General features: G+C 36.5%; 1 protein-coding gene across 1 annotated transcript in view; it reads right to left on the bottom strand.

Annotated features, from left to right (window-relative positions):
* Positions 1-16,203: 16,203 nt before the first annotated feature.
* The window catches only part of cnbd1 (cyclic nucleotide binding domain containing 1), a 59,654-nt gene continuing 50,417 nt past the window's right edge, over positions 16,204-25,440 (bottom strand). The window contains exons 10-14 of the mRNA XM_016279027.1: positions 23,408-23,514; positions 23,147-23,297; positions 22,875-22,939; positions 22,284-22,346; positions 16,204-16,317 (exon numbers count right to left, since the gene is read on the bottom strand). Coding sequence (XP_016134513.1) covers positions 16,204-16,317; positions 22,284-22,346; positions 22,875-22,939; positions 23,147-23,297; positions 23,408-23,514 — 500 coding nt within the window. The remainder of the gene's footprint in view (positions 16,318-22,283; positions 22,347-22,874; positions 22,940-23,146; positions 23,298-23,407; positions 23,515-25,440) is intronic.

Below are 25,440 nucleotides of genomic sequence, written 5' to 3'. Positions count from 1 at the left end.
AAATTCCAGAACTTTACAAAGATACAAACAAAAATAAACACAGTCCTGATAAACAGAGACTACAGGCTGCAACTACGTTTGCTTTGGTCTCTGCAGGCGTTCACAATAGCACTGACGGTCCCCTTGAGAAGCATAATGATAACTAAAAACTAAATGATGCAATAAACTTGACTTATATACTTACTGGTGCAAAAACACTTTAACTCAGGAAGAAAAACTGGAAGAAAAGTGTGCTATAACCCCAGTAACACACAAGCACAAACACATATCTAACAATCCCAGAGCATCATTAAGCTGAAAGAATAAATTGCTGGAATGATTTCTGATCTCTTGACCGAGAAGGAAGGCACTTCAGTTCATGGAAAATTGTATTCTTTATATTATATGTGAAATGTCTACAACAAAAAACTCTATTCTAACTGAATGTAAATCAACTGCATTAGGGGTATTGGGTGAATCTCACAAAAACCTGTCAAAAGTATGTCTGATTCATTTTTCAGGTTTATTGAAAAAAAATGAAATAAATAAGTATATTGTTTAAAAAATAAAATTAAGCCTATTTTTAGAACAATAATTGTTTTTACATTGGCAATTTTCATGGGTCAAGCACATATACACAGTAAATAAATTACTGTATGTATATTAATAATCACAACAAGCATTATTCAATACATTATAAATTCTGAATACATTATGATAATATTATCTCTTTGAAAGCGAATGAACAACAGTATAGAAAATGACTGATAAATCAAGAGAAATTCCAGAACTTTACAAAGATACAAACAAAAATAAACACAGTCCTGATAAACAGAGACTACAGGCTGCAACTACGTTTGCTTTGGTCTCTGCAGGCGTTCACAATAGCACTGACGGTCCCCTTGAGAAGCATAATGATAACTCTTCAATAACTCAATCTTCATCAGCTTTACATGAAACTCCCACATGACCCATTTTCCTGTACGCCCGTTCTCCCAACCTCTGGATTCATTATCGGCCCCACTTACAAACCTTTTGTTTCCAAATTTCCTCTAAAATCCCTCCAACACTCCCCTCGCCTCCCTCCACTTCTTTTCCGGCTACAGAAGGAAAGATAATTCAGCTCATGGAAGCAGGACGTTCCCAGTCATGTGCTGTCAGCAGGTCAAAGAGACTGTGTTTGTGTGCACTACAGAAGCAGACAGAACGAACTCATCGGCCAAGGCCCAGTTATATTTTCCAAAGGAGATGATTTTGTTTTCCTTTTGTGGCCTCTGAACCATTTTGCTGAGTCAACAGAATGGGAGGATGGACACGCTGGCCGTTGGCTTTAAAGGTTAGGCCCGGTTTGGAAGGTGTTCTTTGGAAATGAGGAGGAAGAGAAAGATGAATACAGAGAGGGACAAAGAAACAAAGGCGGTGTGGCGTTGTCAGACTGGAAGCGATGAGTCAAGCTGGGAAACGGGTCAAATGTTCCTGCAAATCAAACAAGGGAACTCCAGACTGACGTTCACTTTGACAACCTCACACAGTGCACAGGAAACACATGGATAGTTCTCTCACAGAGATGTAGGTTATAATCAGGGCTGTCCTTAGCTGACGCGGGGCCCGGTGCGAGGTAGGGAGCGGGGCCCCCCTCGGTCCATTCGCGATCGGGGGTAGTCTTTTAGAATATCTTGTGGACTGGGACGGTTATGGGCCAGGGGAACGTTCTTGGGTTCCCAGAGTTGACATCCTCGATCCCACGCTGCTGGAAGCGTTTCACTCCACTCATCCAGATCGCCCTGGGCCCCGAGGAAGAGGTAGGCCACCACGACGTCAGGGTTTTCGGCCCTCAGGAGCGGGCCGTGGAGGAGGGGGTACTGTCACAGATCGGCCAGGCTCAGCCACCACCCAATCACAACGAACACCATCACCTGAATACTGATCACACGCACCTGTTGGTAATTGGCAATCTCATCATCACCCATACAAAAGCACACACCTCACTTCACTCTAGTATCCGGTCTCGTTTCTACGAAGTCGACTCTCTCTGTGCTATCTGTGAGATACATTGAAAGACCTACCTGCCTGTTATACTTACCTCCTGTGTTTCCTCCAGTGCAGTGTTTCTCAACCCTGGTCCTGGGCGCCCCCCAGCACTGCACATTTTGTGCGTCTCCCTAATCAAACACACCTGATTCAACTCATTAACTCATTAAAAGAAGCTCCAGGACCTGAAATGGGTGTGTCAGAAAAGGGAGACATACAAAATGTGCAGTGTTGGGGGCGCTGAGGACCAGGGTTGAGAAACACTGCTCCAGTGTGTTCTCCTGTGTTCCATTCCCTAGTTCATTCCAGTTATCATCTCCGTGGATTCTCTGTATACTCAACATCTGAGGTGTGTGCTGTCCTCTGTCTCCCTTCCACGATCTCCTGCGAAAACCAGATACTGTGTTATATTCCTCAACTTCCCAAAGAACTGCTACATTGACTTTAAAACTCAGCTGCCATTACCTTCAGCATCATTTGCTGAAAATAAACTGCCCTTGTGTTTTCTAATCCTCTGTGTGAGTCTCCTTTCGTAACAATTAGTAACAAATAAATCATTCAAAAACATAACCAACCTTTTTCTCCGGGATGGGATTGCATGTCCCATTCAGAGAGCACACTGAAGGTGGTGGAGGGGTTCTGATGAAGGAAAGTGGACTTGGTTCAGTATGACACAAGCTCTGCTCCAAAACTTAGTAAGTTGCCTCGTTGTTTACTGACGGCCTTCTAAGACAACATTGTAACATCTATTTAGTATTCAGTGCACATTTGCATCCTGTAAGTGTCTCAAAGGTTTCTCAGAATGTGCTTGATATGAAAATTACATAGCTTAAATGTGATTGATGAGGGAAAATGACAACATGACAGATGTTCTGATAAACATTAGAACGTGTCACTTTGTTATACAGCGACACAAATGCCAACTGATGCATATTTAAAACCTCAGTGAACCCTGAGGGCTTTTCTGTCTCTCAGGCAGGCAGATGCCTCAATGGCGCAGTCCATATGTGAGGTGGACAACTGAACTCTTTACTCAAAACAATGGAGGTATCAGTCATTTTGAACAAGTCTAAAATATTCAGCAACACCTGCTGACCTTAAGATGGAGAAATTAAAGCTCTGGGTTACTGCCACTCTGACATTCGTGAGGTGCCTTATTTAAAGCAATAGTTTAACCAAAATGAAAATTTACTGAAAATGTACTCACCCTCAGGCCATCCAAGATCTAAATTTAGTGGAGTTTGTTTCTTCATCAAAAAAGATTTGGATAATTTTAGCATTATATCACTTGCTCACCAATGGATCCTCTGCAGTGAATGGGTGCCGTCAGAATGAGAGTTCAAACAGCTAATAAAAACCACATTAATCCACAAGTAATCAATAACACTCCAGTCCATTAATTAATGTCTTGTGAAGCAAAGACAAAACTGTGCGTTTATAAGAAACAAATCTATAATTAAGGCATAACTTTAAACCATCACTGCAGGCCAAAATATGAGTCCATAATCTATAATAATAATGCTTCATCCAGTGAAAATGTCCATCCCTTGTTGTCCTCTCACATCAAAATCCACCAACATAATTGTTTAGAACTGTTATGGGCTGATTCTTGTAATGTGCTTGATCTGTGCATATTTCTCACCTGATTCAGACAAGACAAACTTTTCACTGGAGAAAGCAATATTATGGATTATGGACTTGTATTTTAGCTGGAAGAAACTATTTAAAGTAAAAAAAATGTCTTGATGGATTTGTTTATTATGCAGCGTTTCGCTTCTCAATACATTAATTGATGGACTGAAGTCTTGTGGATTATTGTGATGTTTTTTATCAGCTGTTTGGACTCTTATTCTGACGGCACCCATTCACTGCTGAGAATTCATTGGTGAGCAAGTGATGCTAAATTTCTTCAAATCTGTTTCCATCTCATCTATATCTTGTATTGCCTGAGTAAATTTTTAGCTAAATTTCATTTTTGGGTGAACTATTCCTCTAATGTGACTGTATAGGCTGTTTTGATTCAGCATCTCCAACAGCCTGATGCGAGTCACAAAGAGTAGCAAGGTATGAGTCTAAATGAGTCAGGATGGTTTACAGCAGGTGCTGTTTTTGTTTATGTGGGATTCATACAGTAGTCATATCATGACAGGTTGGAAATACATGACCACATCGAGCACATGTAAAAAAAAAAATCAGCCTGTAGATGCACTACATTAACTTTCCTTTGTTAAGCAAGTGTGAGAGAAAGCGAGAGAAGGTAGAAAAAGTGGCAAAGTAAAGACAGATATGGATGAAACTCAGCATGGTGCAAAGTACACAACATCGTGCATTTAATTTCACGTCTTCCCTTCTTGATAAATGTCTCTCGCATACATTTGTCTCTTAAAGAGGGCGTAATGTTGTGGAACAAACCATCACTGGCAGGCAGCACAAAGTGCCCAGTGCACTGTCTGGTAGATCTGCTGGGGCTGGGTGGCAGATGGATTGATCGCCTGAATACAACTGACCAGCTACTTGCAGACACCAGATGCTTTAAATCAACTTGATGCCCTCTGTCACATTTCATCCCTCTTGTTTGAAGCTCAAAATCAACCATGGAGCTGTAAAGATCCCCACAGCTGCCTATGAATGCATTCATAAGAGGTCAGCTGGAGAATTCTGGAGAGTGAATGAGAATACAGAATGATACAGAATGATAGAAAAAAAACAAGCTCAAGCTATATTTTCCAATGAACATATCGAAAATGGGAAGCCAATGCAACTAAAGTGTAAACTTGAAATTTGAATGAAACATTGCTGCCTCTTTTTATTTTGAAATCCAAACCTGCTGAGCAACTTAAACTACTATATATTATACATATTTTCCACGTTTTGAAGTGTCAATGTTAAGGTTTTTAAAAATTATGAGCAATGTACACTACAGTACAGTTCAAAAGTTTGGGGTCGGTCTCTTATACTCACCAAGGCTGCATTTATTTGTAAAATAAATTATATATATTATACAGTAAAAACTGTAATATTTTGAAACATTATTACAATTTAAAATAACTGTTTTCTATTTTGATATATTTTAATAAATAAATGTAATTTATTCCTGTGAAGGCAAAGCTGGATTTTCAGCAGCATTACTCCAGTCTTCAGTGTCTTAAATATTTTTTATTTATTTTTTATTTTATTTTAATATTTGTAATATCATAAATTTTTCCAGGATCCTTTGATTAACAGAATGTTCAAAAGAACAGTATTTATTTGAAATATAATTATTTTGTAACATTATAAATTTCTTTATTGTCACTTTTGACTAATATAATTAATTGTCGCTGAAAAAAAAATATTAATCTCTATTTTTTTTATGTACTGACTATAGTTTATTTTACAGGTTACAAGGTTGTACCAAAAATAACACATTTTGTATGAATTAAACAGGACAGTTCCTGTTTAACAGAGACAGTTCTATATGAAAATAATACATTTTACTTCTAAAATGTTTTTTTTCATGTAGTTTTGACACACTTTGCTGCACATCCCTACTTTTTACTGCATACGAAGCAGTATAGTGGATACTATCCATTTATTTATTTATTTTTTTAACAACTTGTGACATTATGTTAAATGCAACAAAACATTTGTCAAAAGTCAACACTGATGACTGATGGTTGATATTGCTTCCAGTTCATTTCTCACACTGGAAACTGACAAACATTCCATGCAGTGTCTGGTTCCACACTGCACATTTTGGCAAATGTAATACACATTTCAGTTATTCTATGCATACAGAAAGTGTTATACACTGTGCACAAAATACATACTGCATACTGCTAAAATAGTATGACAGCATGCCATTTCTGATTGCAGGGTTTAAGAGTGATGAGTAGTATTTGAGGGTAGTCTGTTGCACATGATAGTAGTGCATAGTGTATGTAGCTAGTGGTTAGTGGGTTAGCTAGTAGAGTGTGTGGAGTGCAGATGGCTGCATAACAGGAGGTTTAAAGATTCTGGCTAAAGTGTGACTTTATAGCATCTCATATAAACTGGTACAGTATCTTATAAAGTCCATTCTTTTTCCTGTGAGATTTATATATGGAATTTTATATCTCGCCAGATGTGCGTGGTTGTTTTAGAAATGAGTGGTGCTGAGCACACAGATAAAAGCCAAAGATGAGCTCACTGACAGATCTGAATGTTAAAGAGAGACAGGGTAGGGTTCTGGCCCGGTTCAGCCCGTTGGGAAAGAGACAGAGAGTTGGATCTGTAACAGGTGGCTAATCTTCAACTGTGCTTCAAGAGAGTAAAAAACATCACAGCGTTTCCCAAACATTTCACCTCGTACAACCCTTACTACAAAACACAAATATTTTCCTGCAAGCCAATTTCATTCATTTGAACTAAATTACTTTTTTTTTTTTTACTTTGTTTTTAAAAATATACACTACTGTTTATTAATATATATTGAATATATATATATATATATATATGCAGCAAAACCGTTTTTAACATAGATAATAACAAGAAATGAACAGCAAATCAGCATATCTGAAGGATTTCTGAAGGATCATGAGACACTGAAGACTGGAGTAATAATGCTGAAAATTCAGCTTTGCATCACAGGAATAAATTATATTTATTTATAAAACAAACAGTTATTATAAATTGTAACAATATTTCACAATACTACAATTTTTACTATTTTAATATTTCTGTATTTTTATCACATGAACGATTTTATCTTATGATTGATGAGCATAAGAGACTTCTTTCAAAAACAATTTTGAGGTAAAATAGCTTTTTAGAGTTGGGATGTCATTTATGTCTCAAATTTTTAGACCTGGTGTTTGTTTGTACCTACTATTATAGAAAAACTACAGAACTTGAGCATCTAAACGGCTGCCAGCCTCCAGCCAATCATAGAAAACATAAAATGTGCTTCAAGGTCTTCATTTCTCTCTCTCTTTCAGGGGACAATTGCAAACAAATACTGTATGTTTGCATTACGGAGCAATTTGTCCTTGGTTGCCAAAGGGACAGCAGATCCCAGTGTCTCATGGATGACCTCATGCGATGCAGTGAACGGCAGAATTAGGTCAGAATGATTAAGCTTTTTAGAGTTGGGATGTCATTTATGTCTCAAATTTTTAGACCTGGTGTTTGTTTGTACCTACTATTATAGAAAAACTACAGAACTTGAGCATCTAAACGGCTGCCAGCCTCCAGCCAATCATAGAAAACATAAAATGTGCTTCAAGGTCTTCATTTCTCTCTCTCTCTTTCAGGGGACAATTGCAAACAAATACTGTATGTTTGCATTACGGAGCAATTTGTCCTTGGTTGCCAAAGGGACAGCAGATCCCAGTGTCTCATGGATGACCTCATGCGATGCAGTGAACGGCAGAATTAGGTCAGAATGATTAGCACATGGTCTCCTGACTGAGTGCTTAAAATTGGCCTGGGACTCCAACAAGACCTTCAGTACGGCATCCTTCAAGCGAATTATAAATAATTACTGGACAGAACACCATTCTAGTTATCAGTTATGAAGGTCTACATAAGAAAAAAGGAGGACGAGAGGAGAAAAAATAACACTAAAGACTAGAAAAGGGGCTGCTGTGATGGTATGACTGATTTGAAGTCACAAGTTCTGAGTTAGTTTGTCAAACTCAAGGAGTCAGTCCTCTTTTTTCAAACTCAAGTAGCCAGTTAAATGTTGCAAACATGCACATTTCAGTGGACAAAAAGCATCTTTCTAGTACACTGATAGCCATATTTTTAAACTTATAAAACATGCATATTTCATTATGTATAAGCTATGCGACTGCATTAAAATAAGCTGATTTCACTGGCAATAGTGAACGAGAGTTTGAGTTCTAATTAATCTAAACCTCACCAGTCCACAAAAGAACAATATGCACAAGGGAAAAATGGAATAAAACATTATAGCGTGTATAAAATCGTGTGCTTTGAGCTTTGACAGAGTTGAGATGTGGAAGACAAAATAGTGTCTGTCCAAAATTTTGATTTTGTCCAAAACTTGGCTTAATGCTGCCTTCGCATGTTATCAGAAATGTCCTACTTCCCACTTCTGAAGTTGCAATTATAAGTCTTTAGCATTCAAGAGCTTTGTTGTCAGAAAGAAAAGGATCATTCTTGCCTATTTCTTGTCAAAACCTTAGCCAAAAGGTATAGAACATATTGAGAACATCAAACAGATTTTGAATAAAAATGTCCCATTTATTGGTAACCATATAAACACTTTATTCAGTTTGCTTACCTAGATATTCAATTTGGAATTTCAGTCAAATTAATGCTACTTTCACTGTTCAATGCATACAATATGCATTTAATGTTATTTATATATGTAAATATGCATGACTGTAATGCACGAGAAAAATCTAAAACTCAGGCATGAAAATTATCTTCGAGTTTCCCAGTTGTAAATCCGACTTGAGTGGCCGTTCATATCCAATTTGACTAGAAAAAACCCTCATATTTACGATAATTCTAAAAGCATGTGAAGGCAGCATAAGTTTGTACTATCACAGAAAACTATAGTGGATAAGCGTCTGATTGGCTGACAGACTCCAGCTAATCACAAAAAAACACATCAAAGCACATCAAGGTCTTCATCTTTGCTGCTAGCAATTAATCCTAAGCTCATCAGTCCACAAAAGAACGATCTGCATGAATGAATTAAAAAAAAACTGTTATTTTAAAGGTTAATAATATTTCACAATAATACTGTTTTCCCATGTTTTTAATTAAATAAATGCAGCCTTGGTGAGCATACCAAAAAAAAATTTCTGAAGCAAAAATAGCTTTCCAAAGTTAATAATATAATAAATGTGTAATATGAACAGTGTCTGTCTCAAAATTTTCAACCTGGTTTAATTTTGTATCATTGAAAACCACAGAGGTTAAGAATGATTGGCTTCGAGGCACTTCAAGGTCTTTGTTCTTTCTAATGAATCTAAACCTCATCAGTCCACAAAAGAACAAACTGCATGAGAGCAAAATGGAATACTAGAACCATTCTCAGTGGTAATAAGAAAAAATAGATTTTGAAGGGAGGAGAGCGTGTATGCCGTGTCTTTCATTTTCGTTCTTGGAAAACAATCCTTTATCACACCACTCCTCCTGCTCCTAACACCTGTGATGGTGGAATCTCCATGTCTCCATGCAATAATCATCCCCCAGCCCTCCTGATGCTGGGCAGTGTCCAGACTCGCAACAGTGGCTAAGAGTAGACGCTCGTAAATGGAACATTGCTGGCAACTCGTGATGAGCCGCACCTGGTGCCCATTGAGCCTCGTCAGCATTGCCATAAATCCACTATTGTGACTCTCCTCTAGTGAAGCTACCTCCATGAGTGCATGCATGAGGTGTACTTAAGGGTTTGGAGCAGATGATCATCGTCATTGCCAGAGTTGCTAAACCTCATTAAACATTTAGAACAAACATTCTACTCGTGCTATTATTGCAGTACGCATACTGCGCACAGTATGCACATTTTAGTGTAGAAAACCGTTTGCATCTGTAGTATGCAACCAGAAAGGATACCATACCATAAAGATAAGTACAATATACAAAATTCCACAATGCAATAGGTTGGACTTTAAATTCCATTTTTAATTTGTTGAATTAAAGCTGAAGTATGTTATTTCTGCACCACTAGTGTCACCTATCAGAACTGCAGAAATGAATGGCTTACTTATAGCTGTCTTTGCATATTAAACTGTAATAGGAGAAAGTGTTGAAGACCAAAAAAAGTTACATACATTATTTCAGCCTTAACCTGACGTGTTTGATTAGATAGCCAAGGGTTTGGGAAATGTATATAGTCATATTAATATATTTATTATTTAAATAATAACATACTGTTCATGAAATTTTATTTTATCATTGCTTTTTTATTATTATTATTATAATTATTATTATTATTATAGCTTTTTATCTATTTCTATATTGTTTTAATTTATTTCAGTTTTAGTAATTTTAGTATTTTAAAATTTTATTTTTATTTTTATTTTAACTTCAAGTCAAAGATTTGGGAAAACTGAATATAAAAATAATGCAAAATAATCAGTTATTTTATATTTATTATTCAAATAGCATTTATAATACATACTTTTCATGCAAATGTATGTGTTTTTGTCATTATTATTATGCTTTTTTGTTATGTTTTTGTTAGTTTTTTATTTGTATATAGCTTTAATTTATTTCAGTTTTATTTTTAGCACGTCTAATTACATTTACATTGCATATTGTAAATGTAAATGCATGCAATCACCTGTACACCACTCGCATGTGCTTGTTAACATTAATTTTACATTCCTGGGGGATGATTTGCTCAATTCAAATGTCCATTAAGAAAATATTTACTGTGTACATCACACAGGCCTTTAAGGCTTTATTGGCAGTCTTACCTGAAGCATTGCTGGACATGTGCCTTTATTGGAAGCAACAGTGAGGTAGTAATGAGGACCAGACATCTTCCTTCAGGAAAGAGCACCTGATCTATGAAGAAGTGTAAAGTGACAAACTGTCCTGCTAACAACAAGTCCTGCATCTGTCAGAAAGGAGAGGCCTGCTGTTATAGACACAGAACAGCTCCATATTAGAGCTCAGATAAAAACACACAAACTGTGTGTTTTTATAGTACTATTTTTCTTATGATTAAATATTCCATGTTACAAGCACAACTTACGCTAACTATACAACAATAGACTAATCAAGACAATTACATAAAACAGTTTCTCTAAAATTCTTTAAAAAAGTAAGGTTACATGTGAAAAAACTTGCAACCAAGTGAAAAGAGCCTACAATCAGGCAGTGTTACTTTTATTTTTATTTTTTAGCATTTACTAATAAACATTTTATTAGTAGCTAGTAATTTTATTAGAATTTATTAATATTTTGAATGAGCTGTTATTGTTACATTTTACATTTACATTTACATTTTAATTCACAGTTTAAGTTTTTGTTGTTTTTAGTTATTTTTAATTTATTTTTATTTTTATTAGTTTTTTAATATTTCTATATAGCTTTAACTTGTTTCAATTTCAGTTTTAGTAATTTTAGCTTGTTTACTTCAGTTAGTTGCCAACAATTTTCATTTCAAGTTTTTCATCAAATTTTTATCAAATTTGTTCAATATTTTAGTTTCCGTAAACAATAACGCTGCAGTTAAGTCTCTATAATATTTGAGGTCCCTCTTTTACATAAGCCTAAAGAAACCATTTTTTCCACAAAATGTAATTCATAAATCTAACTGCTTTAAAGGGGTCATATGACGCTGCTAAAAATAACATTATTTACGTATTTGGTGTAATGAAATGTTCAAAAAACATATTATTTTTTATACATACTGTACATTATTGTTTCTCCTCTATGCCCCGCCTTTCCGAAACACTTCGATTTTTACAAAGCTCATCGTTCTGAAAATGCGAGGTGTGCTGTGATTGGCCAGCTATCCAGTGCGTTGTGATTGGCTGAATACCTCAAGCGTGTGACGGAAATGTTACGCCCCTTACCACATTGTGATGATGCCCTGTCAGGCCGGAGCGATGATTCAAAAACATGAAAACCCATTATAAACGAGGCGTTCGTTGTATCCAGTGGGGACATAATTATGGATTATAATGACTTGTACTGTCTTTTTACGCATTGCGTTGCATCGCGCCGCGCCGCGCCGCGTAATCATAAAACCATGTCTGCATTTGTGATCGGAGAAATGACAAACAACAAGCCCTACTCTACACTACCCAAAAATCTCGCTTTAAATATATAAAATATAAAAACATTTTAAATAAAAAAACTTACTTACAGTCTTTGAGTCAGAACAGCCGGCATTGTAGTCTACTCTACCAGGATCAGTAAACAGTCCTCCATAAAATGTGCTGCACACATCTGAATATTTGGGTTGAAGTGTTCTGGAACAGTGTTGTAAATATAACTTAACCACTGATTTGTAGTCGTGTCCATTTTTGGAAGGCCAAACAAAGTAGTTTCGCTTTCACAATGAAACAGCGTCACACACGGCCTTGAGTGAGCAGAGAACGGCCGGCGGGCAGAGGCGGCGGATTCGACGAAGGAGCATCCGGAGGGCTTGTGGCAACCACATGTGACGACCCCGGCTGGACTCCGCTTCATCCATGGTGAAAGCCGATCCGGCGATCCACAGCGCAAAGTTGTAGTATTTCCTCAGCAACCAGCACAGATCAGCTCCAGGCATGACGAAGCAGATATTGTCGTCTTTTGGTAGACCAAACAAAGTAGTTTCGCTTTCACAACGAATCACACAGCACATTCACAACATGGCGGCAGCAACAATACTACAGCCAGAATAAAAGTTATGCCTCCTTTCTTTGCGTGAACATTTGGGCGGCGTTATGCAAATCTTCCCACATAGTGAGGTAGATATGTGGGGGCGTGTTAGAACGAGCCGTTTTAGGTAGGTGTGGCTGACTCTTAACTTTTATAAAGAATATCTATTTGGATTTGAGACTTTAGTCTTTGCAACTTTACAGATCTTCTTGCACCAAGAGCTTGTAACACTCCAAAGAGAAAGGCAAATTTGAAATTGCATCATATGACCCCTTTAAAATAAAAAAGTAACATCATAACTCCCATGAATAAGCCGCATGATTTGAGGTCTCATTCATGTCTGTAGCACAAATGGTGTGGAATGAATTATGCACTGAAGTTTAATATTAGAGAATAGGATTGTTTAAATCCCTAACCTCAAGTATGAGCAATAACAATAGTATTAGTTCCCTTAACAAGTACAACTAATGAAGCTAAACAAGAAAAAGAGGAAATCAATAATCAAATCTGATAGTTTTGTTAGCTTCCAGCTAGGCATTTTAATATGACTGCACTAGTATGCACAACCTGAGGGATGTTTCTTGGGAACACAATTAAGTTTGAGATTAAAGTATATTTCCAATGAAGAATCACCATTGAGTATATAAATGCAGGAAAAGAGCCAAGAGTGAAAGCAAATACTCCTTTATCTTGAGCTAATTCTACATTACTTTCCCCCTCCCCTTGCTATTTATTGACTGCGAGGGACAACAACAAATGTGTATGGAGAAAATTAACACAAAGGCGGGTTATTAAGATTTGTCTTCCTTTGTTTCTCTGACTTTTTAATTATTTTTGAATCCTTCAATGGATTTGATCAGTGGGGCTGCTGGTAAATCAATCTCTCTCTGTCCTTCTTTTCTAATTTGTAGGCCCTGGTGCATTAACCACTGCTCCTCATACAAGCTCCTAAATGACTGCCTGACTTTGCATTTCCAGACTTAATGAACAAAGAAAATATTGAATTGGGAACTTTTGTCTGTGACACAATGGCAGTTCCACACCAACCCTGCTCATAATGCTGTCTGTCTGCTCATAAAATGTGGCTGATTTCTCCTTCAAAGTACAGAAATAGAAGTTTTAAGTAAACACAGAGCTCAATGCTCACTCCAAGAAACATATTATTTTTGAATATTGCATTTTCTGTGTTCATCAGTGGGCAATAAAATCTGTTTACTTTCCTGTATTAATATAGGACATTTCTAATGGCTTGTGCCTTTTTACGCAATTAATCAGATTTAGTTGATTTATGGTTCAGTATCAGCCATAAACCATGCTGTGGTTTGTGTGGGAGGGGCATTCACATTCTAGAAAGCATCTGATTGGACAGAAATCTGTGTAGTGCAGGATGAGTCATCAGTATTTTTAAATAAAATGAATTTTTGTCAACATGACTATAGTAGCAAAAATTACTAAAAGAAATGGACTTCAAAGCAACACAATTTTATTTTAGGGCATTCTAAGCACCTTGAAGAGCTGTTAATGTTCTTGAGCTAAATGCAACCAGGTTTTTTTTTTTTAAATAGACATTTTAATTCAGATGAGACAAGAAAGACTAAATACATTTCTTTACAAACACATCAACCTGACATAGAGTACAGTCCAAAGGTCTGGGGTCAGTAAGATTATTATTATTTTTGTTTCTGATTTAAGTCTCTTATGCTCAATTATTTATTTTAATCAAAAATACAGTAATATTGTGAAATATTATTACAATTTAAAAAAAAAAATTTTCTATTCTAATATATTCCAAAATGTCATTTATTCCTGTGATGCAATGCTTAAGTTTCAGGAGCTGTTACAAAATGTATTTGAAATAGAAATATTTTGTAACATTGTAAAATTAGACCAACTGAATGCATCCTTGCTGAATAAAAGTATACAATTCTTTCCCCAAAAATAAAAAAATAAAAAGTTACTGTACCCCAATCTTTTGAATGGTAGTGTACAGTAATAAAATATATATTATGTATAAATATTTATTATCTCTAAAATGTTGACTGATATTGACAATGAGAATGCAGTTAATTTCTATTTCTTTTTTTTTTTAAGTATATTACAGTGCTATAAAGTAAAATCAATGTGAACACAAGACTCTTATTTTTATTATTGACGTACGCTTCCAGATGTGCGAGGTAGAGACCAATGACGGCACTTCAGAGTCTGACAGAATCTAAAATTACAGGAAGTCTCAACCTTCCGTGATATATCGCGTATTGGAACATGATATGACTGGAACAGATGGGACTGAGTCATGTGAAGAACAGTAATCAAGACAAGTGAAATCACAGCATCACAAAGTGACCAAAATTATTCATTTGCGTTCATTCCTGGGGGCAGTTAAAGTTCCCCGGACCTAAACAGACTTAAATCTGTATGGAAACTCCAAGCCTAGAATATTTTATTAATTTAAGGCCTGTCAGATATGAGCTGACACAAGGCAGTTACAACAGTATTTAGCTTAAGAGCTAAATCACCAAAGTTTATAGCATGCATGCAAGACATGGCAGTCTGGTTGATACGACAATAATTTAAGAGCATTTTGTTGTCTTTACTATATATGTTGATGTTAAAAATACAATTTCCCTTTCTTAGAGCTCGTCTGCAAATAGGCTACTCATCCAGGCCTAACCTGACAACACAATATGAAACACATTCACACACTCACATGCTTGGAGAATGGCAACTGACAGGCTTATTTGCACCTTTGTAACTATTGTGACTCTGACATGAGAAACTGTGACAGGGAGAGCACAAGGCTTCATATGAAAGGCTACAGATATGTCGGCAGAAGTCAGTGATGGCTGGATCTTTGTGGATTGGTGGCCACCCACAGGTTTGATTCACCCTTGGCTAGGTTAAGCACACGCACCTGGGGATCATGCCATTTTGTCGATCCAAGTGGGTTTAATTGCATCCTTCTGATTCTCTATTTTCAATCCCTCGAGGTAGCTGTACGCAGAAAAACCCTGCACACTGTCAAAATCGAAATGCTTTTCAAAAAGCAGAAGGTGAAGGATTACAATGCTGTGGTGAAAGAAATAAACCCCTTGAGGACCGTTTCTCTGTACGTGTCTCTGGAGAGGGTGTCAGCAGTGGGATCCAGAACACCACTTCCAGCAAAATCACCAGATAACAGTTTGGACAGGTCTGCATGTCTTCCCTGGGATTCAGAAGCCTGGCTTTCTTCATGAAGGCAGCAGATATGTTCAGAAATACATCATTTAGGGTTTGCATGACTGCTCATGTTTACTAGTTGATAAGTTGCAATGAAGGAGAGCAGGAGAGAAATTAGATTTTGCATGCTGCTTTCACTGTCATGAACTTCAGTTATTTTTAAAGTTAATTTTCACTATATTTGCAAATACTCGTTTTTATGAAATGTCTTGTAAATATAAATATATTTGCTGTTACATATTTGTGATTTGAAATTACTTTTGAAATTTTTTCCAGAAATATTTTTCTTATAAATCGTCTTGTGAAATATATTCGAAATGCATCTGCAAATATATTTTTCTTTGTTTGAAATGTCTTAAGAAATGTATTTTATCTGAAAATACATGACATTTCTCACTAAGCTTATTTTAAATATATTTGCAAATACATTTTTCTTTTGATATTTCATGTGATATTTATTCCAAATACATTTGCAAATATATTTGGAATTTTGCTGAAGTGAAAATTCAATAAAAGTGTTTTGTATTCACAAATATAGTTTCTGGACAGAGAAATTCTCATCCTGGTCTTATGAGGTGCATGGCAGAACTAGTCGAGTAGTTTGTGCAACCCCTAATATGACTGTGTTTGTATTTGTTTGCATGTTTATCTGTCAAAAGTTCATATGGACGACTTGGATTTCCCAGTTACTCCTCTTGGTCCTCTGTTAAAAGTCCATTTTCCTTTTCCTGGGTGTACGCCCTTATAAAACAGAGCATCAGAAAGTATCTTCCCCTGAGGGAGAGAAAAAGAGAGAGAATATTCATTCAGATAAAAAATTTTAATGGCATCATGATACTATATCTTGTGTTTTACTTTCACAAAAGGCTATCCATTTTAAACCTTTGATAAGACATACAGTACAGTTTGTGCAACGAGGCTTGTCACTTTAGAAGCACTTTAAATGAATGTAACAATGTCTAATCATCTTTGTTCAATTGGTTTATCCTGGCTTTCAAGATTCAAGATTCAAGATTTTTATTTGTCACATACATGGTTATATAGGGAATATATGACCAGCAGTGAAATGTTAGTCAGGTCCGCTCCATGGGCAGTGCAATTATTAAAGAATACAAACACAAGAAAATTATATATAAATATAGGTATGGAAAAAGTAAGATAAAAAATAAGAATAAAATAAAATGCACAGGACAGTATACTGTAGGCTTAATAAATATTTAGATGAGCAGGAACATGAACCCATGAACAGGTTGTACATGGGTAGTTACATAGCAGCAATAGAGGTAAAAAAAAAAAAAAAGTAAATAAATAAAATATTACAGAAATTGCTGTGTGCAAGTGACAATGTCTGTATATTACAGACATTGTCACTTGCAATACCATGGCTTGGTGCTGGTCTAACTCTTAGATTTGGAAGATTGGCATAATAGCAAATGACATGAACAGTTACAGTACAGACAACACGCAAACAACGTGTTTGTAAAATTTCTGTCCATACAAAAATAATAAAAGTGGATTTTTTTTCAGAGCCCAATTGATAAATATGTAAAATCCACATTTCTACTCATGGATATCAAGTTGATGTACTACTAATTGCACAAACAAAACTCTAGCATCTTTTAAAGATTTGATGCCACGATTATTTCACAATCAAATGAAATCATTTCATATTCATAATCAAGTGACTATTTCATCCTCAAAAGCACTCATAACATCAAACCGGCACACAGTGAATGTCACAACTTTGTTTCTGGAAAAACAAATTTTCTCTTAACACTGGAAGTTGCATAAAGCCAGTCAATCAAATTGAAACTGATTTCAACGAGCCCTCACAATCTTTTGTGTCCAATATGCAACAGACGGTCAAGTAAGCTAAGGTCACACTGACGCTGAAGTGTGTTTTAGGCCGTTATCGCTTTTCTGATTGATTAATAGTACTATTTTCCCCCCATTATTCTTTTTTCCTTATTGTTATTTCAGCAAGAAAATCTGAATGAAGTCCAACGACAGGAGTGTTTCTATTTTCCATCAGTATAATTTGCACAGTGCCATGTGTTTAGTATCAAGCCCATAAGTCATTTTAAAAACCTCTCGTCTGACACCCCTAAATACATGACACAGATTACAAAGATTTACTGTGTCTGCTTGAAGACAAATGAGTCCATCCAGAGAGAGACTGTTTACAAGCCGCCAGTGTTTATACATATTTTTTACATTATCTGACTATAATAGTATTGTTTGCCTTATGCTACATGACCAAAAAAGGTTAAACAAAAACATGCACATATTACACAGATGGTAAACACACACTCACCTCGCCCTAAGGAGTCTGCATGATTTATGTTCTCTATTCATTAATTTATGTCTTTTGTTTTCCTACACCTCATGTTTGAGTTCATTCAGAACACTCATTCATATTTCTAAACAGAGACTCCAGAGGTACTTTCTAAGCATAATCCAATTAAGGAGAAAATTTGAACTTTAAAGTGACTACAGTATAGTACACTTTTTGCAGTGAAAGTCCACCTAGAGTAAACCGAGGTCTTGCTTAAGCAATAGCTCATCTAAAATGTAAATTATGTTGTTTACTCACCCTCATGTTGCTTGTGCATATTTAAAATTGCTGCTAAACATGCTGTGTTAGTGTAGGTTTGATTCCATTGATGCCAAACACCACTGCTTCTCATAAAACCAAACACAATGCATCAGCATTATATTTATTAATATAGGAATATAGGCTTTTATTTAAAGTTACACATTTTTATTTACACTACTGTTGAAAAGCAACACAAAAAAAAGAAATGAATACTTTTTTTTCTTTGCAAGGATGCATTAAATGTATCAAGAGACATTTAAAATGTTTACAAAAGAAGAATTCAAAAAAAATTCTAAAATTCCAGAAAAATATTAAGCAGCATTTCTGTTCAAATAAAAGCAGCCATAGTGAGCATAAGACACTTCTTTCAAAATCATTGAAAAAAAGTCTTACAGACCTCAAAACTTTTTAGCAGTATTGTATATACATTTTTATACTTAAGTGAGAATGAGATTTGAGTGCTATGTCAAAAGGCTGTAAGATAATAAAAATGACAAATTTGTCCTCACACAAAGAGTAATAAAAACGTCTCGGGTTACTTATGTAACCATGGTTCCCTGAGTAGGGAACGAGACACTGCGTCCTCTAGGGGTCGCTATGGGGAACGCCTCGTCGTGACCCGTGTCTGAAGCATACATTGAAAAAACACCAACTCGTTGGCCGGCGACAGCCATGACGTCACTACTGGTGCTTTTTCATCAGGTTTGGAGCTTGATAGTTTTAGAATAACAAAAACAGTAAATAATTACAGAATTTTCAATTTTTGTATGAACATTCAGCGTAACTCTTCAGTTATCAGTTTAGTAATATCTGGAATAAGTGTAATCAAATTAATGCACAGAGGACATTCCTAATTTATTTACATTACTGAAGACATGTACCACCCTTAATAACATTGTAATCAGATTATTTTGGCCGCTGTTGTGCCATATACACACTAATTATTTCAAATATGATCTAAATAGTTCTATATTTAGATAATAGTTCTGTATTTAAATATATATATAAATAAAGAAAATTAATGTGAAGCCTCACGCTTATGTGTCAGATTAACCATTAAACTGAATAATCACTGGGCTGCCGAAGACCAGCCACTATTTACATTAACCTATTTTTCCAGCCTGGTACCCTTGATGGAAGCAAACTACACTGGGAACAGATGATAAAAGCTCCAAATCACATCACAAAAACAGTTTGGTTTTTAAAGGGTGTGTTTCTGTTGGCCTAGTACTGTATATGCTGTTCGTTGTGTGTAATGATCAGAGAATGAGAAACAGGTGTGAATGCACATGGGGCGAAGAGTGGGGTAAGGTCACATGACTCCAGAGAGTTTAGAAAGGCTGGATCTCATACAAAGTCAGTCAAGGAATATGTATAGTACCATATGGAAGATACAAAGAATGGCTGCATCCTAAATCTCATCCCATCTGTCTAAAAACATGAGATTAGGATTAGTGTGTGCCAAATTCAGAGAGAAATATGAAAATTGTGTGCCAAATAAAATGTTATTTTCTTTTAAAATTTTATATTATATTTACATGTATATAATAATAATAATTATTATTATTATAATAAAAAACTTTGGCCACCTGAATTTTTTTTTTTATATTAATAATAACTTTTATAATATAATATAAGTAATGTAATGTAATGCAAACTTTTTAAATCACAGAATGATGTAGTTACTAACCAGCAGAGACTAACTGGCCTATGCCAACCATCTAAACTCTACTGATACTTCAGGTACACAGAAGTAGCATGTGAATTACAGAAGTAGAACAGAGACACATTATTATGCAACACTGCAGCCTGTCAAGCACATGTAACCATAACTATAAAGCTACACCTGAACGAGAGCTCCCGATGGCACAGTTTCGTACTGTGAGCGATACAGGCACATCTGAAAAACATTTATAGCGAGTGCTTCTGAGGATCACAAGGAAATGTTTACACACGCACAAAGCACCAGTCTCTTCTTTTTATAAGCGCCGGGAGCTCCATACAGCTCTACAGACCACGCACACTTAAGATCTGCACTTGATGGCTAGAAAACCTGCTTGCCAGAGAGGAATATTTGAGTGTCACGATTAAAGGCACAATAAGATTTTTTATTAAAATATCCAAAAACCACTAGAACAGTGTTATATATTTTGCTGACTTGTGTACTTACACTATCCCAAATGTTTCGAAGAATGTTTAAATCTAGAGAAATAAGTAATTTTAACTAGTGACACGGACCGTGTCCATAGTGTCGTTGTGTCGCCTGCCAATCCCATCATAACCCCTCGATTTCCGGTTTTGTTTTGTAGAAAACATGGAAACACCAAAGACGCTTTAATATGTTGTGCGTTTTAATAGACCGGTGACGACGCATTATAACAGAACTTTCAAATAAAACAGCGCTGTTTTTTTATTCCCACAAATGCAAGACCGGAAGGAGTGGAAGCGGTCGACTGTGGCATAATAAAAGCTCCGCTGCATTCGAGCCGTGTGTCGCGCTCGTTCAGCGGCCTCGTTTCGCTTCGACGGCTTTCAGCCTCACCCTGCTTCATTCTACTACGTTAATAAATCATTAGCTCATCCATGAACATGATTTCTGCGTGAGTCACGTCGGATTGCATCGGCTGTGGCGATGAAGACGACAACTCCCATGATTCCACACTCAGTCACGGCGCCATCAAACTACGCCTTTGTCTATTTGTTTATTTTGAATACGCGCCCTCTAGCGGCAAAAATTACATATTGTGCCTTTAATGATATAGAACAGTTTTTGATTTATTTGCAGCGGAAATTACTGTTTATATAATAAATAACCACTTTGTAAGGCCTATTTTGGGATAATCTGGTGAATTAAATACTAGGGCTGGGACGATAAATCGATGCAGAATCGATTCTTAGATTTTCAGAATGCATCGCGATTCCTCTTGAATCGATTCTGAGCTTAGATTTTAATAGCATATGGCGCTCTAACCTAGTTTTTATCCGCACACTCAAATGCTCATGAAGAAGATTGCTAAAGAGCGCTTGTGTGTTCGACTGAGTCATGTAATGTTAATTTCACCTCAGCTCAGAATGTGTTTATGACACGAGATCAATGTAAACACAGCCCACTGTGAACACCCTTGTAATTCGCTTCAACCTTTTCGAATTTTATGAATGATTATTTTAGGTTCAAGTGTGTGTAAGGATTTGGAAACAAGCAGAGTACGGCCGTTTCTAAAGCATGCAGTGCCATGTTGTTCAAAACTAAGCTCAGAATCGATTCAAGAAAGAATCGCGATGCATTCGGAAAATCTCAGAATCATTTCTCGATTCTCGATGCATCGATTTATTTTCCCAGCCCTATTAAATACTTTACAGCTGACAGGTACTTCATCTAATTTAATTACTTTTTATTTTTGAATTGTAACTGGACGGATGCAAACCAAAAAATACAATTATTAATAACAAATGAGTGATAGGTCTGGCATTAGTGCAAAAACAGCTTCAAATTATGTAATACTTGCAACTACTATGCAAACTACCATATGAAATGGATAGACATGACTCTAAATGTATTAATGCGACATCTCAGCATCATGTTATACACCTTAAGTTTTTCTTCTCTTGACTTGAGTCTTACTGAGTTTTTGCTTCTCGTCCATGTTTTTTGATGCTGTCATGTGTAAATACAGAAGTCCTGCTCATTTTTGCTGTGTGAAAATTCCTACCAAGGTTCAAAGATAAAGCAAAATCTCTACCGTATATACGTCGAAATGTCCAGTCCTATACGAGAGGATAGAGCCAGTCTGGAAAGCGTTTCAAATGCATTTTGCCTTTACCAAAGAGAACTGGACCATTCTGTAACATATCAGAGCATGTGGGTGCTATCATGCTTGGTTAACCTGCATGTGAACACAGAGACGGCAGAGTCTGGAGTTTCTGAGAACAAAGTCAAAGTTGAACGGGTGTCTGGGAGTTAGAACAGCTTATACATCTCATGAACTCACTGCTTGTTTTTTTTTTTTTGGAGAGTGTTCCAGAAGGGTTTGGCACTATAATTCACTCTGCTGGTCATTCTCCACGGACACCACACATCCTGAAGGAGGACACACATCGTAATGCGGGTTAAAGGGTCAGAAAGAAAGAAGAATAAGAGAACAACCTTCTCATGTTCCCATTTCTTCATCCTCTCCTGTGTCAGGAACTCCTTCATGACTTCCTCCTGCACAAAGAAAAACAGACATGTGAAACAAACGCAGCAAACAACCCTCAAAGTGAAACAACCTTATGTCTGCAACTTGCATTGTATGGACCATACTGGAAGAACATTTTATTTCCCACAATGCTCTAACTCTGCAGTTCATTTTTAAAGAGTCCATTGTGTTGTTGTGTTGGACTAATGAAATTACACTGCTGTGTGAAAAAAATAACCAAAATGAAAATTCTGACTAACCAGAGAACAGTATATCTTAATAAAGTTATTTTTTACAAAAAATGTAATTAAAAAAAACATATATATATATATATATATATATATATATATATATATATATATTAAATATATAAATATTATAAATTATAAAAAAAATAATAAAGTGACAATAAAATTATTATTTATTAAAATTATTAATAATAACATTAATACAATTATTATTAATTATATTTTATAATTGTTGTTTCCAATATTGACAATGATAATAATCATTTCCCTCTCACTGCACATAAAACCGAAGTTTTCCTTTTTTCTTATCTTACTGAGTTTTCCACGCATTGGTTGCGCAGTCTGCAGAATAAGAGAAGTGGTCACTGAGTCCAGTCCTGTGCACGGGTTAAAAAAACAAACCTCATTCAGATTCACAGCAGAATACAAAACACATGCTTTAAATGAGCAGGGCACTCAGTGGGTGTTACTGTGCGAGTATGTGAGTTAATGTAAGGTCAGTTTAAAGCTATTACCTCTTGAGGTGTAATGTCATGGTGATCCTGCTCTGTGAAGGTAGTAAGCAGTAAAGTGTAGCGACTGACCTTTAAGACATTCTGGTTGAATGATTCCACCATGAACTTCAGTGGCAGTGATAACAGTACAAGGGGACGGCTGGTTCAATAGGATGCTGACCTCACCAAACGACTGCTTTGGACCCAGCTTACCAACAATCACAAATCTGATCCTGCAGCCCTGCAATTCACAAACACTAAACAGTATCTACACTACCATTTCTGACAAAAAAAAGCAATAAAATAAGAATATGCATACTCTTTTCAAGGTATGACTGCTTGTCCTGATACCTTTTTGTCAACGGGTTTTGCCAACGATCCCACGTCCTGAAGGATGTTACATTCTCCACGTCCAATGAAGGCCACAAACGGACAGATCTTTCCCTCCTTCACCAGCACTACAAATACAGATTTAAAAGCTGGCTTAGTCAGGAAACAACTGAAATTCCCATTAAAACTGTAACCAAACACTTGAATATGCTACATATGTATAGTACACTGCAGTTCAAAAGTTTGGGGGGGTCGTTAACATTTTATTTTTTTGTTTGAGTAAGTGACGTGACGTTACATGGCCGTGTATGGTGATTTGTGCTCTGCATTTCACCCATCCAAGTGCACACACACAGCAGTGAGTAGTGAGCACACACACACCGTGAACACACACACGGAGCAGTGGCCAGCCATTTGCTTGTAGCTCATTGCATCAGGTGCTATGCAAAAGCAAGGCATTCCCCACCATAATAAATGCATCTCAATGTAGACCAGAAGTGACCCAGGCAGGAGAGAATGAGAAAAAAAGATGCAGACTGGTTACGACAAAAGTAGTCTATGTTTTGGCAGCAGCCCCAAAAGCAGTGGATTATTTCTTATTGTGACAAACCTGGGGTTGGTTTGTGGAGGTGAGGATTAAATTGATTTACAGTGAGCCTTTAACATCAGGGGGGAACGCTATATCAGCCTTGACAGGTAAATCCCATCTCTGTGAAGCAGCGAGCGGGACAAGCAGGGTCCATTTGTCTGGCCGGTGACAGAACCCAGGCCTCCGCTTCAGAAGCGTTAGAGGCAGGAGGAAGTTGTGTTTCAAAAGCGAGTTTTAATCTCATCTCTCACACTCTCCCTCTTTTCAGAGCAAAACTGTCGTTACTATTCGCCCGCCCCAGGCCTCCGCTTCAGAAGCGTTAGAGGCAGGAGGAAGTTGTGTTTCAAAAGCGAGTTTTAATCTCATCTCTCATACTCTCCCTCTTTTCAGAGCAAAACTGTCGTTACTATTCGCCCGCTCTGCATGTCTTCGCAAAGCCATTAAAAAGCAAATGTCTAGATCACTTGGGAAATCACAGCAGGCTCTGGTAGATGCCGTTTGTCTTCTTAGATGAACACACCGCAGTCACGCCTCCTCCCGCAGGGCATTAACATCCAGAGTTCTGCATTTCTGTACTGCACAACACAATTAGCGCAGTGGAACAGCATAAAACTGTTCCGCAACGATACTCTTCCAACAGTAGCTTTTCAATCAGCTTTAGCAATATTACTTTAAAAATCAAATAGTGATTAGAACCAAAATATAGAATAATAAAAATAATGCAAAGAACAGTTTAATGGCCAGTGAGTAATATTAATAGTGGTATATTTTCTTTGCTCACTATCAATGGCGCATATACCCTTTAAAGACATTGAGTTCTATGCATTTTCTATGCAAGTCCCCCTTCAGTCACTAATTTTATCCCGTTAAACTCATCTCTGACAGGGTTACTGCAGGTTTTATGAAGGTAAATGTAATATTTTTCAAGACTTTTTAAGACTAAGTAAAGAAACTTGACGGAATAAATAGAATGGAACACAATAAGTCAAGATGTTCTCTAAATGTCTTGTATAAACAAAAGCTTTAGTAAACACTACACAATGGAAAGTGGTAATGCTGGATTAATTCAGCCATATATGTTAGAACCAGAAACTGAATCTGAAGAGGGGGAAGAACAAATAATACAGGGTCGTCCACAAGTCCATGTATCAGATAATGCACAAGAACACAAGACGTGTGAAGTGGAATTGCGAAAAAAGGTCTCAAGACATGTTTTTTTTTTAACTTTTAACTTGAGAGTCATGTGTGAGACACTGCAAAAGACAAAGAAGCGAGTGCAACAGTCAAAGTTGTCCACCTAGCACGTTTATATAGAAAAACAATGGAAAAGTAGTGGAATGAAAAAATTAATTGTGTGGGAACCAGCCCTAACAGTACTTGGAATCAGTGTACACAGTGTCAGTTGCACAAAAAAGCCCAGTGTCATAAGAGTAAATAAATATTTAATATTAGTAAATAGTACATA

This window comes from Sinocyclocheilus grahami, unplaced genomic scaffold (genome assembly GCF_001515645.1).
Source record: "Sinocyclocheilus grahami isolate Dianchi unplaced genomic scaffold, SAMN03320097.WGS_v1.1 scaffold126.1, whole genome shotgun sequence".
NCBI classification, from domain to species: domain Eukaryota; kingdom Metazoa; phylum Chordata; class Actinopteri; order Cypriniformes; family Cyprinidae; genus Sinocyclocheilus; species Sinocyclocheilus grahami.
This window is presented reverse-complemented; position numbering and strand designations above follow the sequence as displayed.